The 17,372-nt window shown below is 46.4% G+C and overlaps 1 protein-coding gene across 1 annotated transcript in view; it reads left to right on the top strand.

Moving 5' to 3' along the window:
* Positions 1-3,644: 3,644 nt before the first annotated feature.
* Positions 3,645-17,372, top strand: part of PPM1E (protein phosphatase, Mg2+/Mn2+ dependent 1E) — a 153,799-nt gene continuing 140,071 nt past the window's right edge. Inside the window, exons 1-2 of the mRNA XM_015424175.1 lie at positions 3,645-3,839; positions 4,236-4,331. Of these exons, the coding sequence (XP_015279661.1) occupies positions 3,748-3,839; positions 4,236-4,331 (188 nt within the window). The 5' untranslated portion in view covers positions 3,645-3,747. The remainder of the gene's footprint in view (positions 3,840-4,235; positions 4,332-17,372) is intronic.

Here is a 17,372-nt window from a genome sequence, read left to right as displayed (position 1 = left end):
AAGCACCAAGAAGACAGAGCATCACTTGCCCCAGAGCCCCTAGCTATACCTTGTGGCTAATAGCCACTGATGGACCTCTGCTCCATATGCTTATGGATGATAACTCCTAGAAAGAGGTGGATACATCTTACCCAGTAAGTCAGAGGGTTCAACTCAGAAGGGAACCCTGGTTTATGTGAAAAGGGAAACAGTCTTAGACTCCTCAAGAGTAAAGAAGGGAAGTTATAATCCCACAAAGGGAAGTATTCCAATACAGGAAGGAAGCACTAATGGCTCTGCAGGGCCTGCAAGGCAGTGATGTTCTGCCAGTAGGGTTGCCAAGTCAAAAAAAACGGTGGGGGAGCCTCGCCAGGCTCCGGGAGCTGTCTCCGGATGTGCGCGTGTAGTGCATAACCGGAAGTGACGCGCGACGTCGACCACATTGAGGGCGTGGCTCCGATTGTCGGAGGGAAAACCATAGAGTTTTCCCTCCAACGATCCGGGCCATGCCCCCAACGTGGTCGGCGTGGTTGTGTCACCTCTGGTGACGCAGCCATGCTGCGCTTTGGGGGGCGGAGTTCCCCCCGGGGCCCGATTCCGTGGCGGCGGAAATCGGGCCTCCAAAGCGGGGGTTTACCCGCCCTCCGCCCCCACTTGGCAGCCCTATCTGCCAGGGTTTTGGTTGAGGACAGCCACGGTTCCATCTTGGCTTTGCACCCTTCTCTGTTCTCTACTATTTACATCTACCTCACCCTCTTCCCCCTTGTTTACAAAGTAGCTGGCAGTTGGAACTGGGATGGATTAATTATTCCCACTCTGACTGTTTGAAATGTTTTATTAATGTTCTAATTGATTTTATCGTGTTCTGTTTTATGGCTTTTGTACATTGCCAAGAGCCCTGCTGTGGTGGGGTAAGTATAATAAATAATAATAACTTCCAGGAAACTAAGATAGTTTTGTGAAACTTAATTAAGACACATTGTTGCTGAAAGAAATCTCCAAGACAAACAAACCTCTCACAGTTAAGAACTGAGTCTCTAAGAATATAAGCTTCAATTATACTCTATTGCCTGTTCAAAATATTCTGATTTGTATAAACAACAACAGTTTCCTCAACTTCTCATCCCCTGTCCTATTCCTGATTCAACTGTGCCTGTTGAATAAAGTCAACCTTTTTGTTTCAACTTTACTTTGTGTCGAGAGCCATTTCCAAAGGGTTTTTATAAAAGGGCTCCTGCTGAGTTACAATAAATCTCTGACCTGGGCAAAAGCCAAATAACTTCTCTATCACAGTGTGGGACATGCAGAAAGTTATAATTCTATAACAGAAACATGCTACTAAGAGGCTGCTCAGGAGTGGGGAATAGACATTACTAACAATAAACCAAAGGGACACTACTAATACACTAACATTTATATTTGTTTTTCACAGGTCAAGATGAAAGACGATTGACAACTCGCAGAAGAAGCCAAAAGAAGATTTGTTTAATACTAACAAAAGATTAACATACTAATAAGAGCAGCACTCAACCTTTTCTTAGTCCCGCTATATACCTTCCCCTTTTCTGATATTAAAAGCAATAAACTCTCTCCTTTTTAGGAGAGTTAATAATAATAAAAAAAGGAGTGGGGAATAGTGTTTTTTTGGGGGGGGGGAAATCTACCTCACAGAGAAGAAGCAGCAGAGGTCCATCCAGGGGCAGATTTACTATGAAACCAGCTTCAGGGCCCCTTAATCCTGGAGTGGCTCTGAAGCAACTTTTTAATGAGTGAATTTTTCAACAAAACTGTTGGCGTTTTTAAAGTGTTTGTTATTAAAATAAGGCTATTTTAGTGACAGAACCATAAGCCAGTGGGTTGAAGTACTTAATATTGACCTTAGAATATGCTCTAATACCCATTTCATATGGTCTCAAAATGTTCCTGTAACCAATGCTCCCTCTAAACTGTGGAGTCTTGTGAGCAAAGATTCTACTTTGTGAGCTGCTGCCTGCGATTTGGCTACTGCATAAATCACTTTGCTCTGGAGCCATCCTTCCTGAGCTGAGACAAAAATGTGTGAGCCGGTGGCTAAAATACTGTGAGCTAGCTCACACTAACTCAGCTTAGAGAGAACACTGCCTGTAACTGGTCAGTTTTCAAAATTTCCTTGGGGGCTTGCAGCACCCCAACCCCCAGCTGTCTGGGCTCGCAGAGCTCTCCAAATTCTATTCACAGCCTGCATTTGGGCAGCTGGATCCTCAAATCCTTCCTTGGTGCTCCGCTTACTTGTTCTGCAACTCAGCCCTTAGCCAATCAGAACCATAAAAAGACACCTGAATCCTCAATTCAGACCCTTTGGACAGTTGTTGGATGTTGCCCAATTGTTGCTGGTTGAGAAAGGCCCCCCATAACAGGTCAAGCTCCAGGGTCCCAAAAATGTAGGTCCGCCACTGAGTCTGTCCAGGGGCAGATTAACCATTAAGCAGACTAGGTACGTGCTTAGGGCACCAGGGGCAAAGGGGGCACCACAAAGTTGGGGAAAGGGTGAAAAGCTTAGTTTGTACAGTATACTGTGTTATCTTATGAATTAATTTTTGTATTGCTGCAACCTGCATTGTATATCTGGTCAGACCGGTCAACAACTAAAATGGACTGGGTCAGTGTGGAAAGGGGGGGGGCACCAAGATTGGTTGCTGCAAGGAAAATACGGGCCAATGGGGTTCCTAGGGGAACTAGCTAATACTGATTTTAGTGGGTATGCTGTGAATTAATTAACTGTTTATAACCTTGGTTTTATGGATTTACAATGTTTTAGACTGTATTTTATTTTATACAATTTTCTATGTTTTATTGCATTCTTTTCTGTTTGTGGTTTGTAACGGCCTATGGCTAAATACTGTGAGCTTCTCTATCACCAAGACTGGTCAGTGTTTAGGACACCAGTGAGCCTTAATCCGCCCCTGGGCCTTATGGAGTGATTTTAAAAGGTTTGAAGGGGGGGACGACCACAGCGGCTTTTGTAGACTGTGTATTGCCATTTAAAAATGCCTCCAGTATTGTTTATGCTGTTATTTTACAACTTGGGTTTCGCGGTTCGTGGCAGCACAAGTCACTCCAGGAGCCCACTCGCTTGAGAGCGCTCCCGGTTGAGCGCGTGCGTGTTTCGGCTCGCCGGTCTCGCGTACCGTTTAATCGTTTGTTAACTTCGGTGTTCTGGCTCAGGATAGCGCGTCGCCGCCGCCTCACACATCCTACAACGGTCTGCCGTTTTGAGAACGCCCTGTAGCTTTAAAGGAGGGCGAACCCTGGCGAACAAAGAAGCATTTGTTTAAGAGGAGATTAATTTTCCTTTTTATGGATCCCGCCCGCCAGGTCTCCCTCAGGTGATGAGAGACCAGCCGCTCGCCTTTTTCCCCCTGAGAGCGAGAGAGAGGACACAGTTCCCGCCCTTTGCGCGCGCACGTGCGTGCAGGCAGCGCGGCCGGCCGAGAGGCGGAAGAATCCCTCCGCCTCTTCGCGCTCTCGACCCGCGTGTGCCCCTACGAAGACCATCAGTCTCCCCCCCCCTCCCTCCTCTCCTCCCAGTCTCTCCCGGTCTCCCAATGGGCCGGCTGCCGGCTCGTGAGCGCGCACGTCACGGATAGGCGTGAGCGCGCTGGGCCGAGGCAAGTGGGAGTGAGGGAGGCTGCGAGGCGAGAGGGCGGGCAGGTGGGCGCTGAGGGGAGACGGTGCTCGCTCGCTCTCTCCCTCTCTCTCTCCTGGCTCCGCCGCCGGGAATGCGAAGCGATGGCCGCGGGCGGCCCCAACGCTGAGGAGCGAAGCTACTGCCGATTCCTGGAGCTCTTCTTGGTCGAGTTCCGAGGACCTTTCGGAGAGGAGCCGCCGCCTTCCTCCTCCTCAGCCCCCGGCGCCGCGGCGTCCTCAGCCGGCGGCGGGGCCGAAGGCGAAGCCGGGCACGCTGATGGAGCCGCCGAGGCGGAGGAGATTGTGAGGGAAGAAGAGGAAGAAGGAGAAGAAGCGGAGCCGCCGCCGGCCGAGGAGGAGCAGCCGCCGCCGCCTGAGGAGGAGGAGGAGGAGGCGGTGGAAGCGGAGGAAGGAGGGGGGGAGGAAGAGGAAGATGCCGCCGCCGCTGCCCCTCAGGAGGACGCGGGGGAAGAAGCGAGCGGAGCCGCCGAGGAAGCCCTGCCCGAGCCGACGTCGCCGGGGCTGCCCGCTCAGCCCTCCTCGCCGCCGCCTCTTTCCCGGGCGGCCACTCCTCCTCCTCCGCCGCCGCCTCTGCCCGCGCTGCCCCGGCCGCTCTCGGAGCACATCACCGAGGAGGAGGTGGAGGGCGAGTGCCTGGACCTTTGCCTCCAGCAGCTCTACAAGTAGTGAGTAGCCCGGCGGCCGGGAAGGGGAAGGAAGGGCGGGGCAGGGAGGGGGCAGGTAGGCAGGCGGGCGGGCGGGGAACCCTTTGCTCCTCCGTCCTCGGCTCGGGAAATCCCGAGGGGGGAGAGCAAAGGGAACGTGCCTCAGAGCATGGGCAGAGTGTGCACCCTCCCCCCCCCCCGCTCCGGGGCTCTGCTTCCAAAAATGTGCCTTCTCGGTCTTCTCCCCACCCCTCGGTTTCCTAGTTCAGTCCTGGAATATGCGGATGGATAGCAAAAGGAACCTGCCCTCAGAGCGTGGGCAGGGGCTGCAACCCTTCCTTCCTATAGGATTTTGCTGCCAAAAGTGAAATGTGCCTCCCCTTCCTGCCCCAGCTCAATTCTGGAATGTATAGGTGGATAGCTAAGGAGAGGCGGCTCTGACAGTGTGCAGAAGATTTCTGTTTTTTCTCCCCCATCCTATCCTAAGTGACTTTATTTTGTGAAAGAGCAGCACCTCTGTCCCTTTTCTTCTTCTCTCCCCCCCCCCAGTTTAATTGTGGACTGTGAACAGTAAGGTGTGTTTGGACAGAGGGCTCCATCTTCCCCTTCAGTTCAGAGACTTTCTGTTTAGAAGAGACACAAGGCTGTCCTCCCACCTCAGTCTTGTAATATATAAATGGGATGGTGGTGGAAAGTGCCATTAAGTCACAGCTGTTTTATGGCAACCCCACAGGGATTTGAGCGCAAGAGATGTTCAGAGGTGGTTTGCCATTGCCTGCCTCCATGTCTCTGGTATTCCTTGGAGGTCTCCCATCCAAATACTAGCCAGGGCCAACCCTGCTTCGCTTCTGAGATCGGAGGTGATTTGGCTAGCCTGGGCTGCCCAGGTTAGGTTTAGGGTTAGATAGATAGATGGGATAGCAAAGGAAAAAGGAGCCTTGGAGTATGTGTACAATGCCTTCTCCTTTCCTCCCTAGCTTTAGGACTTTCTTTACAAAAGAGAGAGTTTCCACCCCTCCATTTTATCAGCCGTAGAATCTCAGATGGTAGTAAAGGAAAGGTGTCCCTAAGTATGTACGTATTTATTTAAATTTATAACCCGCCCTCCCCGTGAACAGGCTCAGGGAGGCGTATAGAAGATTCTTCCTTTCTAAATAACTTTGTTTTAGAAAGGGGGACACACCTCTAGTCTTGCTCTCTTTTTCTAAATGTAATTCTTGATAGCACAAGATAAGGTAACTCTGAGTATGGACAAAGGGTTCTGTCTTTCCTCCCTCTTCTTTTCAAAGGAGAGATGTGGTAAAGGGAAAGAAAGCACCTCAGTCCTGGGCTATACAGGTGAGTGCAATGGGGAAGTACCTTGGAGCTGGGACAGCATACCAGCCCCACTACCTCCCCCCCCCCCAGCTCAGCCCTGGAATATGCAGGTGGATAGAAAGCAAGAAATTGCAAGTCGATAAATAGGTACCACTTCGGTGGGAAGGTAACAGCATTCCGTACACCGTGCTTTGAAACGGAGATGAGCACCGCAACCCTAGAGTTGGACTCAACTGGCTTTCGAGCAAGGGAACCTTTTTGATAAAGGAGTAGTGCCCCTGTCCGTGTACAGAGGGTATTACTTCCCTCAGCCTCCCCCCCCCACCAATTAGGAGCAATGTTTCTGTGTGAAATGGCAAATGGGTGATATACAGGCAAACTTGAGCAAACTTCCATTTCAGAAATAGTGTTAAGGATCCTGCTGAGCTTAATTTGAGCCAGGATTCTATTTTGGAGTCTGGGTTTTGAAAATCTCCCTATTTCTCCTTTAGCAAATCTGGAATATGCAAGATTGAGAACGAAGGGTACTCCTGTGTGTGCATGTGGAGTGGCCTATTTGAGTGCTGTCTCTGGGATTAGGAAGCAAGGCTTCCGTGGTGGGCTTCTAGCTGGGCTTGAGCCCCTATTGTTCCCCTGTTCCTTCTCTAAAAGAGGTTGGCTGAAAAATTGGTGTAGAAACGGAAAGTGGACGTAGGTGAAATAAATGGCGTTGGGAAATAAATGGTGGTGAATTGGCCCTGTGGCATATTGTAGGAGCCTAAGGTGTTAAAGACTGGCATCAGAAGCTAGGGAACAGGATATTCTGCTGGGTGAGAGAGGGGAGGCTGGTCAGTTTCTTTTGCAAAGTGATGCTGGATCTCAAGCCTGCTTGGAAGTGGTGTACACTAATAAGGAAGCCTGGCCAACTAATTCTTTGTAAGTTTTTAATTTGAATTTATAGTCCATTGTTGTTGCATTGTTAAAGCAAATGATCAAATCACTAAAATGGGTACTTGGAATAAGAGTAAAAAAAGGAAAATATATGATCGGTGGTGAAGGAAGAACACTCTGGGCGTACTCTTAACTATCCTATCTGTTCTATGGTTGAGAGCTGAAAAAAGATGTTTGGATCGAGCTCTTAGGTGCTAGCCAAACACTCTTGGTGAACCCTGCCTTGAATGGTGTGCGAGGGACAAAGATGGCTCTGGGGAGAGATGGGCTGCCTGAGCTGAAAGACTCAAGGAGGTTTGTGTACCAGGAAAAAGTTGGTTTCAGAAACTGAGGAGGCAGATTAGATTTTGGTGCAGGGAACCACATGGTGGGCATAGGGAATGGGGATAGAGATTGTGGGCTTGGCTTGTGTGGCTTGGGAGGTCTTGACCAGGCCAAAAGGCCTGGTAGAGGACAGGCACATGAATTAAGCAAAGCAGGCAGTGAGATTATAGGCTGTTCAATGGGACTGATGTCATATGGAGGACAGTGCATGATACACAAAGATTTCATAGAAGGTGGGGAGACTTTTGGGAAAGAGCTGGGTGGTGGTGAAAGCAGGGAGCCTAATTTGAATGGTAGTGGGTTTTGAATTGCTTGGCAGTTGAAAGATTTGATCTTGGGAGCTTGGAATGGGCTTCTCCTCTCTGAAATCCACCTGGGTTGGTACAGTGATCTTAATTATAATGCTGCTTTCCTTCTCAAAGCAAGTGTAGATAGATTGGGCTAAAATTAATTTGGAGCCGTGCAGCATTTTGAGTGGGGTGTGCTTGTGTGTGTGTGGGAGATATGCTTCATATATATGCAGCCAAAATAGGGATGAGTATTCCACAGCTGTTTATTAAGAGGTAATGCAAAAGGGAGTGAGAGGGAAAGAGCACTGTATTTGCAAGCTTTATCTCCCAGGGAAGAATGGGTTCAAAATTTTAATGGATCTAGGAATGCGGTGTGTACTGGGCTACATTGGATTGGTTTCTAGGTCTGTTTTGTGGAAGATTTGGACCACAGAGAGGAGACAGACGGGGTCTATTCCCAGTGTGAAAAGCCTATGGACTTAAACCTTAAGATCAGTTACCCATGCTTTGTATTGTTTTCAACTTTAGCTTCGTAGGCTGGAAATAAGAATGATTGTTAGTGCTGTTTTCTTCAAAAGAAACCTTTTAAAACTGATACTGCTGGAGGAGAGAAAAGAACCTGTGAAAATATGCACAGCAGGCCAGGGAGCTTTTTGTCACTGAGCTGATAATTGTAGTAAAAGGTGTTACTCCATTGGCACAGAGAGAGCGAACAGATTCTACAGTGATACAATTTCTGTTGTCATCTTTGCATTAATGGGCAACAGGATGGGAGCTTAGAAGAATAAAGATTTCATATTCTCATATATGCTTACTCCCACCTCCATTCCTAAAATAATCAGAAAAATGGCTCCCCCCCTTGACATTGTAGTAATTTAATTGTATATGAGAACATGGCTAAAATATCTATTTCGAGCTTCTGTAATCCTTTTTTTTTTAAACCCCCGAGAGGGTATTTTTATTATTTTTCATTAGACTATTAACTACAACGAAAAATAAAGGAAGGGGGACTACATCTAAGGATAAAGGAAAGATACACTAACTAAAATCCCAAGAGTAGGAGATCCTGTCCATGTTAATCTAAATGTTAGTAAGACAAGTGTTAGTGATACAATATACTTGTGAAGTTCTTGTTTAACACATCGTCTATATTAGTAAGTTAATCTTTGTGAGATTACTTCTTGAGCATCTTCTTTACTTCAAAGAGCAATTTACAGAGTCCTTCTGCCCTTACTTTGGTTTTCTATCCCTAAAGTCATACACAGTTTTCGTTGCTCCTGCACCCGCTTCCCCCACAGTCCTTGTCCGTTCCCGAAGTAGTAGAGTCATTTGACTTGGATTCTTCTTCTTTAAGTTCTTCTTCCGGCCCAACCTGACGTCTCAAAAATTCCTTAGCTTTAAAGATGGAGTCAATCTTTTCTCTTTTATTGTTGACTTTAAAAATTACACCTTCCGGAATCGCCCACCTGTACTGAATTCCATTAGTTTGAAGAAATGAGATCAATTCCTTGTAGCCTTTCCTCTTTTGACGGATTTCAAATGGGATATCCTTTATAGTCTTTATGATTGTATACCCAATTTTCAGTGGATTTACCGATGTTGCCTTTAATACCACATCTCTGGTCTGTCTTCTTGCGAATCTCATCACAATCTCTCCAGGCAGGTTATTTTTTCTGATATAATTAGAGTATACCCGATAGGCAGCCTCCATGTCTTTTACTATTTCATCTGCTGATATACCTGTTACTGGAACGATGATCTCTCCCAGAGTCTTCTTTAAATCTTCTTTTTCAATTTCAGGCACCCCCTGAAATCTGAGAGTCATGTTAGCTTTTTCCATTTGAAGCTGTAACAAACGAGTTTCCTGAAGTTTTTGTGTTGTTTCCACATCCGTCACTCTTTTCTTCATCTTCTTATTTGCGGTATCCATCTCTGTAATTTTCACAGTTGCATGCTCCACTTTCTTCTCCGTTTCTGCCAGCTGGCGCTGCTGCAGAGCGAAGTTTTGGTTTAGTGTGGCCAATTGCTGGTTAATACCACCGAGTTGCTCTATTACTGGCTTCAACATATCCGCTAGCAACTTCATGATGTCTTCTCCCTCTTCTGGTCTTGGGCTCTGACTGCCTGGTTTCGGTTTTAACTTTCCTTGGGAAGCCGCCAGATTCCACTTTGTTTACACTTCCAAACCGCTATGCCAGGACTCGAAAGACTGGTCGTTTCACTATCAGTACTCAAGTAAGTCAAGAAAAAAACGCTGTTTATTTCCCCCCTTCCCCCTTCACTACATTAGTCCATTCATGTGCTTAGGAGGCATCCCTCCTTACGCACCACTTCCCCCCCCCGGGGGGGGTACTCCATTTTAGTAAAATAGTCAGTTTATTTCGAACTCACATTCATTGTTGGTCATATCTTGACCCCGCTCTCTTCATATGCTATTCCGCTCAATCTCCTGCGCTTGTCCCGGTTAGATTGGCTTGTACCCTAAGTTCATCCATCGGCGGGGCCATCGGGGCGGAGGGAAGCCTCTATTCTCCGGCATAAGCCGTCGAAGAGGCTAACCCTCAAAAGCCCCCTGGCCTGGAACCCTTCAGAAGGGCTCCGTGGGGGTGCCACTTGAGGTGGCACCCCTCCAAGCTGAGGGTGTGCTAGTCGCCTCGGGCATCGAGGAGAGCAGCCGCCATCGCTGAGCCACCCACCGGAAGTCAAGCTTCTGTAATCCTTATAGAAATGGGTAAATAATTCTTTTTGGTGGGAATAAGTGTGCTACATGTTGTTGCGAGCCTTGGGACCAAACTGCTCAGTACACTCTTTTCCTGTGTCCTGACAAAGAAATGTGCATTGAGGATTCCCAGGTGCATGGGGGCTGATTCAGAGCTTGACCCTAGCATGTGGGGAGAAAGGGCTTAAGCCTTCCCATTATGATGGTTTACCAATCTGCTATGGCTGTAGTTTGCTTCATTGTGGAAGCTTACATGTATTGAGGAGCACCACATGCATGGCTACATGCAAGTGAAAGCCAGTTTGGTTGTAGTGGTTAAGTGTGCAGACTCTAATCTGGGAGAACCGGGATTGTTTCCCCACTCCTCCAGGTGCACCTTCTGGATGACCTTGGGCAAGCCATAGTTCTGGCTCAGCTGTCCTTGAAAAAGAGCAGTTTTTGTCAGAGCTCTTTCAGCCCCACCTACCTCACAAGGGTGTCTGTTGTGGGGAGGGGAAGGGAAAGGCGTTCGTAAACTGCTCTGAGACTCCTTTGGGTAGTGAAGGGCGGGGTATAAATCCAATCTCTTCTCTTCTTCTCCCTCTGTGTCCCAGTCCCATTTGGGCCTTCATGCACCTTGGAAGTCCATTCCAAGGATAAAATGCCGAAATGCCAAGAGCACTTCTGGTTGACAGAAACTGTGGTGAGGTTGAGGGAGGGGCACACGAGTACAGTGTATTGTGTAGTTAGGCCATAATCCTTTAAACTTTCCCTATGTGTAGTTACAATTTGTTGGTGTTTGGAAAAACTGGATGAATAGCTAATGAATGCAAAACATTGAACATGTTACTATCTATCATGTGTCTGTTGGCTTTAACATATTCAAATACCTTTGCTGGCTTCAGAATGAAATGGCTTGTCTGAAATGTTGGAGGTAAGTTACCGTTAACTGAAGAGCAGCTATGTACACTTTGGTTCAAAATCACAAAGGCATTTATGTTTCACATGGGAATTTCCTCCTGTTTCAAGTAATGAGCATTGACAACATTCACAAGGTACTCTGTTCCCAGTTTAAATGCTAATTCATCCCCTTTCAAGTCATACAGGAAAAAATACTCTCCCACTTTATTATCCCAGATGCCTGCCCATAGTGCCTTGAGCTAGTTTTGTGTTCATTCTCATAATGCAGTGTTATCCGACCATTTTTGCATAATCGGCCCTAGGAGGCAAAAATTTACGAGATGAGCATTCTTATTAACTTCATCTTTAGTGTGCTGCTCGGTTCCTAAAATAATACTGCTATGAACTTCCTAGAGTTTCTGTGTAAAAATAGGTACCAATTTCTTGGAACAAAGGTAGGCTTGTACATATTTTAAATAAATAAAATATCTGAAAAGGAATTTTGAGGCATGAGGGAGAAGGGCCCAAACTGAGTAGGTGATAGCTGTGTGATTGTGGGCATGAGGCTGAGGTGTCTGTTTGTATTTATGAATACCTGTGTCTTGCAAGGCCCTGTGCATACATCTCAGGAAGGCAAACTGAGCATCAGGGGAGCGTGGTGGCATTCTGCAACTACTTTGCTGAATCTGCTGCACAATTTGCTTTTCCCCCCTCCTTCCCCGCTAGCCTTTCTTCTCCTTTTAATTTTCACTTTGGATAGAAATATTTGTTTCAAAATCAGGACTTTTCTTGCTCTGTGTATGTTCTTTTCTTTCCTGTGTGCTGCTGTACAGTTGTACAATTTCTAGCAGTGAAACAATATTACACTGTAAGGTTATAAAAGGTCAGCATTAAGACACCTCACAAATCCTCAACATCATTAAAAATCATAGAACAGAAAGCACTGTAACATTAAGCAAAGAAAGAAAGGAAAAAAAGAATGTGTAATGCTTCCAAAGACCAACCAGATACCTGAGACATGTAATTCATGTAATTCTATCACTGAGATCCAGTCACAGAGTATACAACATAATGCTTTCTGAGAAAAGAAAAGAAATGCCTCATTTACAAAATGAGTATGCATGAAGATATAGCAGTTCCCCCAATGTACTGAGCGCATCTCCAAAATTGCCTACTTGTTCTCTTGGTCCTTGTCCTAAAAGGAGTCAGTGCTGTAAACATCTTTTATGAGACATGCAGGATCAGACATTTTATTCCTAGGTCTGTCAATTAAACATTTCTTGTGTGAGCATCAGCTGTGGTTCTGTTGCAACCTTCTTTTTGACTGAAGATTGGCTGTTCTGATGAAAGCAGTCAACTTGCCTACTTTATTATTTATTGTATTTATTATTTGCATTTATATCCCGCCCATCCCATGAGCAGGCTCAGGGCGGGTAACATCATTATAATAAATACAATTTCAGTTTAAAACATGATAAAACATGATAATTTTATTTTATTTATTTTTATTTATTTATTCTGTCATTTATATCCCGCCCTCCCTTCAGGCTCAGGGCGGCTAACAATAAGGGCTCAAGGCCATGTTTAAAACAATTAAAAACAAGATAAAGCAGTACAATAATACAGTAAAGTGCTGGTGCTCCAAATGTCCATGATTCCAAGATGGGTTCTGGCAAGATAGACCCAGAACAATGATGTAAGTTCCAGAGCGACAGTGCCATCCAGTCTTTATCCCAGGGCTGTCTAGCACCCTGATGGTATCCACACCTTTGTGGTGGCGGTGTGCTGGTGGTCTAGTGGCGGCGGCGGCTCCTACTCAGCACAGGCCAGATATGGTCCCGCCTTGAAAGGCCCATCAACAGCCTGGCTGCCGCATTCTGCACTAGCTGTATCTTCCAGATTTGTGACAAAGGCAGTCCCATGTAGAGAGCATTACAGTTTAACAATTAAAACAGTGGGTACAGCTTGAAACAGTGTCAGTTGGCTATAAAGTTCTGGCCCAATGGTGCAATGAGTTAAAGGCCAGTTGTTGTTGGTCAGTAAATAGACAGGTGACAACAGCCTCAGGGAGGCCATATACGGGCACCCATTGCCTCAACCAAAGGCCTGGCAGAACAGCTCCGTCCTGCAGGGCCTGCAGAATTGAAGATTCCGCAGGGCCCTGGACTCAAAAGGGAGCATGTTCCACCAGGCTGGGGCAAGGACAGAGGAAGCCCTGGCCCTGGTTGAGGCAAGATGGGCGTCCTTCAGGCCAGGGACCACCAGGAGGTGTTCCTCTTTAGAGCACAACACTTTTTGAGGTATATATGGGAAGAGGTAGTCCCTTAGATATGTTGGTCCCAGGCTGTATAAGGCTTTAGAGGTCAAAACCAGCACCTTGAAGCGAATCCAGTGCTCAACCAAGTTGGTGGAGCGCGTGCCTAACATGAGCCTACACAAGTGTTGATGTCAACAGGCACGCCACCGCATTCTGCACCAGTTGTAATTTCCGGATCAGCTTCAAGGGTAAGCCTGTGTAGACTAAGTTGTAGTAATCAAGTCTGGAAGTGACCATTGCATGGTTCACTGTTGCTAGGTCTTGGGGGGAAAGTTAGGGTTTTGGTAGCCTGGTCTGCCTAAGATGGAAAAACACAGATCTGGCAACTGCAGCAACCTGGGCCTCCATGGAAACAGAGGCATCCAGTGTCACTCCCAGAATCATAACTGTCTGGGCTGGCATCAAAGGCACCCCTTCCAGTGTGGGGAGCATGGTGCCCACATCCAACCTCCCTTGACCCAGGTACAGGACCTCCATCTTTGATAGATTTAACTGACTCTGCCACAACCATCCAGCCACAGCACCCAAAGCCTCAGCCAAGTTCGTAGGAACAGAAGATAGATGGCCATCCATTAACAGATAGAGCTGGGTGTCATCAGCATACTGATGACAACCCAGCCCATAACTCCAGACTAACTGGGTGAGGGGGCGCATATAGGCACTCCTCATTCCTGTGGGTATCGCGGGGAGACCCTCTTGCCAAGCGCCACCCTCTGTTCCCAACCATGGAGGAAGGAGGAAAACCATTTCAAGGCAATCCCCTGAACTCCTACATCGGTGAGGCGGTGGGTCAATAGATCATAGTCGACCATATCGAACGCCACCATTAGATTTAATAGTAACAGCAGCACCTATCCGCCCCGATCCAGATGTCTAAGGAGGTCATCTGTAAGGGCGACCAGAGCCATCTCCATCCCATGACCAGGGCAGAAGCCAGACTGGAAGGAATCAAAGATGGAAGCATCATCCAGGAAAGCCTGGAGTTGTTCGGCCACTGCTCTCTCAACCACCTTACCCAGGAATTGTAAATTTGACACTAGGCAGTAGTTGGTTAGGACCATAGGGTCCAATGATGGTTTATTCAAAAGCGGATGAACTACCTCCTTCAAAGCCTCTGGGAAAGTCCTAGTAGAAAGGGACAAGTTGATAATTTCTCCCAGAGAGACCCGAATGTTCTCCCTGCAGGCTTTCACCAACCAGGAAGGGCCTGGGTCGAGGAGGCAAGTAGTTGGCCTTACTGCTGCCAGGATCCTGTCGACTTCCTCCTGGGAAAGTTGATTAAAGTGGTCCAATATTGGACCAGAAGACGGACAAGGGGTTTCCAGCTCTCTTACTGTCTCGATTGTGGTCAGGAGGTCCTGGTGGAGTGCAAAATAGCTTGCAAATGCCTCGCAGCCAGTGGCCAATTCCCTACTATTCGGTCTGCCCTGTGGCAGAGTCGTAATGGACCAAATAATTCTAAATAGTTGGGCCAGGTGAGAGCTCGCAGATGCAGTGGAGGCTGCGTAGAAATCCTTCTTCGCGGCCTTCACAGCCATCTCATAGGCTTTCATAAGCATCCTATAAGATGTTCGTGACACTTCATCACAAGCATGCCGCCACCTCTGCTCTAGCTGTCTTAGCTCCTGCTTCATCCTCCACAGCTCTGATGGTATACCAAGGTGCTGCTTTGGTGTGAGGGCATAGAGGGCACCGGGGAGCGATCTCGTTGATGGCTTCAGAGAGCTGGTATTCCCAGTCCTCTACCAGGTCATCCAACGAGCCGCCAGGGGGCATTGGATCCTGCAGAGCTTCCTGAAGCTGAATGGGGTCCATTTGACTCCACGGGTGAGCATGAATGCATTCGCCACCTAGATACGGAAGGCGCGGAATGCTCAGCTGGACCTTCAGGGCGATGTGGTCAGACCATGGGACTACATTTGTAGTCATCTGGTCCACATGTATCCCCGTCCCAAAAATCAGATCCAGCGTGTGTCCCGCTTGATGCGTGAGAGCTGATACAAGCAGGGAGAGTCCCAGTGCCTCCATGGACAACACCAGGTCCCTGGCCTGGGAAGGCGCTGCGTCATCGGCATGGACATTGAAGTCACCCAAGACCAGAAGCCTGGGGTATTCCAATGCCCAACCTGATACAGCATCTAGCAGGTCAGACAGGGTATCTGCCGGTGCATTAGGTGGTCAGTACACCAGCCAGATAGTCAAACCAGTGTCAGAGAAGGGTATGTTTTTCTAGTTTCCCACAACCAACATCGGGATGGGACGTAGGTGGGAAGGAGTCTGAGCATTCCTATATCTCTGACTTCTTCAATTCCAATTAAAGGAATAGCACCTATGGCCACCCCTATATCTCTCCCACTTTGACCCTTGCATAGCCCCCCGTCATTGGTGCTGTCAATCCCAATTCACACTTTCCAGTAGCCAACAAAAGGCTGTACCTACCCAGCTCTAAAAACCACACAGTTTGTCTCTAACCACTATCTGACTGAATACCCCATCCACCTCACTGACTATCCAATTAACCCGCCCTGTTACAGAATTAACCCAATTGAATTGAACTAAATAAGAAATACAATCAAAGTAATCAATTCCAGATGTTCCAATCTAATTTGATTAGTAGGCTAACAATCTCAATTTAATCAGTGTGGAAAAGTTTAGGTTGGGGAAATATACAAATTCATTCAAAATCCTCCCTCTAACCTCCCCACCCCCACCATATAAATTAAAGTTAAAGCGACATAAATAAATTAATCATTTAAACAATCATAATCTCAATTAATCAAACAAATATTCAATCATCAGGTGGTATAAACATATAATGCCAGGAAGCCTAAAATACCTAATTCAATAAATGAATTCTGCATGGGGTGTTTACTTTTATTTCTACCACACCAAGTCCTCTACTCGTTATGGTCTGTTCTGTATACAATTAATACAGTTATCTTAGTAAATTATTCTGTCTGCGCTGTACTGAACTGCTTTAATAGGGTACTTTGTAGAGAAGCAAACACTACTGTTGTATATTAGGCATATAAGAAAGAGAGCTGCCCTTGGGTGCTTCAATAATTAATCCTGCAGTTGAGCAAGTTAACTAGATTGAATGGTAGCTCTGTTTATATTTATATTCAATGAAAAACATAGCTGCAGGGAGCTAATGATTAAACAGGGAAATACTTTCAAGATCTGCCTTTGCTCATCAGTGTGGAATATGTATACAATTGATTTGATGATTTACAGATTCCAGATGGCTTTTCAAAACTGGTTTGGTGGTGCTGTATGAAAGAGGCTGCTTGAACTGAAACAAGCTTGCCTCAAGAAACATCCCTGACCTGGATAGCCCAGGTAAGCCCGATCTTGTCAGTTCTTGGAAGCTAAGCACGGCTGACTCTGGGACATATTTGGTTGGGAGACCTCCAGAGGATACCGGGGCTGGGAGACCAGAGGCAGGCTATCAGGCCACTTCTCTGAACGTTTTTGTGCCCCAGTAGGAGTCACCAGAGGTCACCATGATTTCCAGGCACACACACAAACATAAGAATCAGTTGGACTAGTTAGGCTAAATCCAGAGGTACTCTCCTGTATGCCTTCTGTTGACAGAAGGACTGTTAGTATGCCTCATTCTAGAGAGGGTTTCATAAACTTGCATGAGTGCTTGCAGAAGCATCAGGACTGCTATAGAACTTTTATATAGTATTGCACAGACTCTTAAACTAGCACTTGCTATTGTTTGTGGAATACTGCTTCTGGTGACTTTCATTCCATGTGGTTCTTTGGATCCAATCCCTAGTGCATCTTAGATGTGCTACTGGTAGAATTGCTTCCAGATCTGACCAAGTTAATTTTTAAAAAATCTGATTTTTCTTAATTAAAAAATCTGATTTTTTTTGAAATGTTGTCCTGAAGGTATTCTACTTAAACATTTGGCTATTCTAGAACTTCAAATAAAGAAGAAGTGATTCCAAACAACTCTTATTACAAAGATCTGTTATATTTTTAAAAGGGCTCTTAAGGGTTGAGAAAGTTGATTATTGCATAGCGTCAACATATGTTATGAATGTACTGTTGTATATATTGTTCAAAATAAAAAACACTTATTGAAAAAAAAATACTGAAATAAAATTTTCTTCCTTACTTGTTTAGCAGTCTCACAAATGCTTTGTTTAGTTAAAGAAACATGCTAATTTCTCTTTCCTTTCCCTGCCTTTTTGTTGTATTTTTGGTTTGAGGGAGTATATGGCAGAGAGCTAAATTTTGTATCTGAGGGATAGTGGCATTGTTTATTTTCAGTT

The sequence above is a fragment of the Gekko japonicus genome, unplaced genomic scaffold (assembly GCF_001447785.1).
Source record: "Gekko japonicus isolate JY-2015 unplaced genomic scaffold, Gekko_japonicus_V1.1 scaffold1359, whole genome shotgun sequence".
In the NCBI taxonomy this organism is placed as follows: Eukaryota; Metazoa; Chordata; class Lepidosauria; order Squamata; family Gekkonidae; genus Gekko; species Gekko japonicus.
Note: the sequence above shows the minus strand (reverse complement) of the source record. Positions and strands in the feature narration are given on the sequence as shown.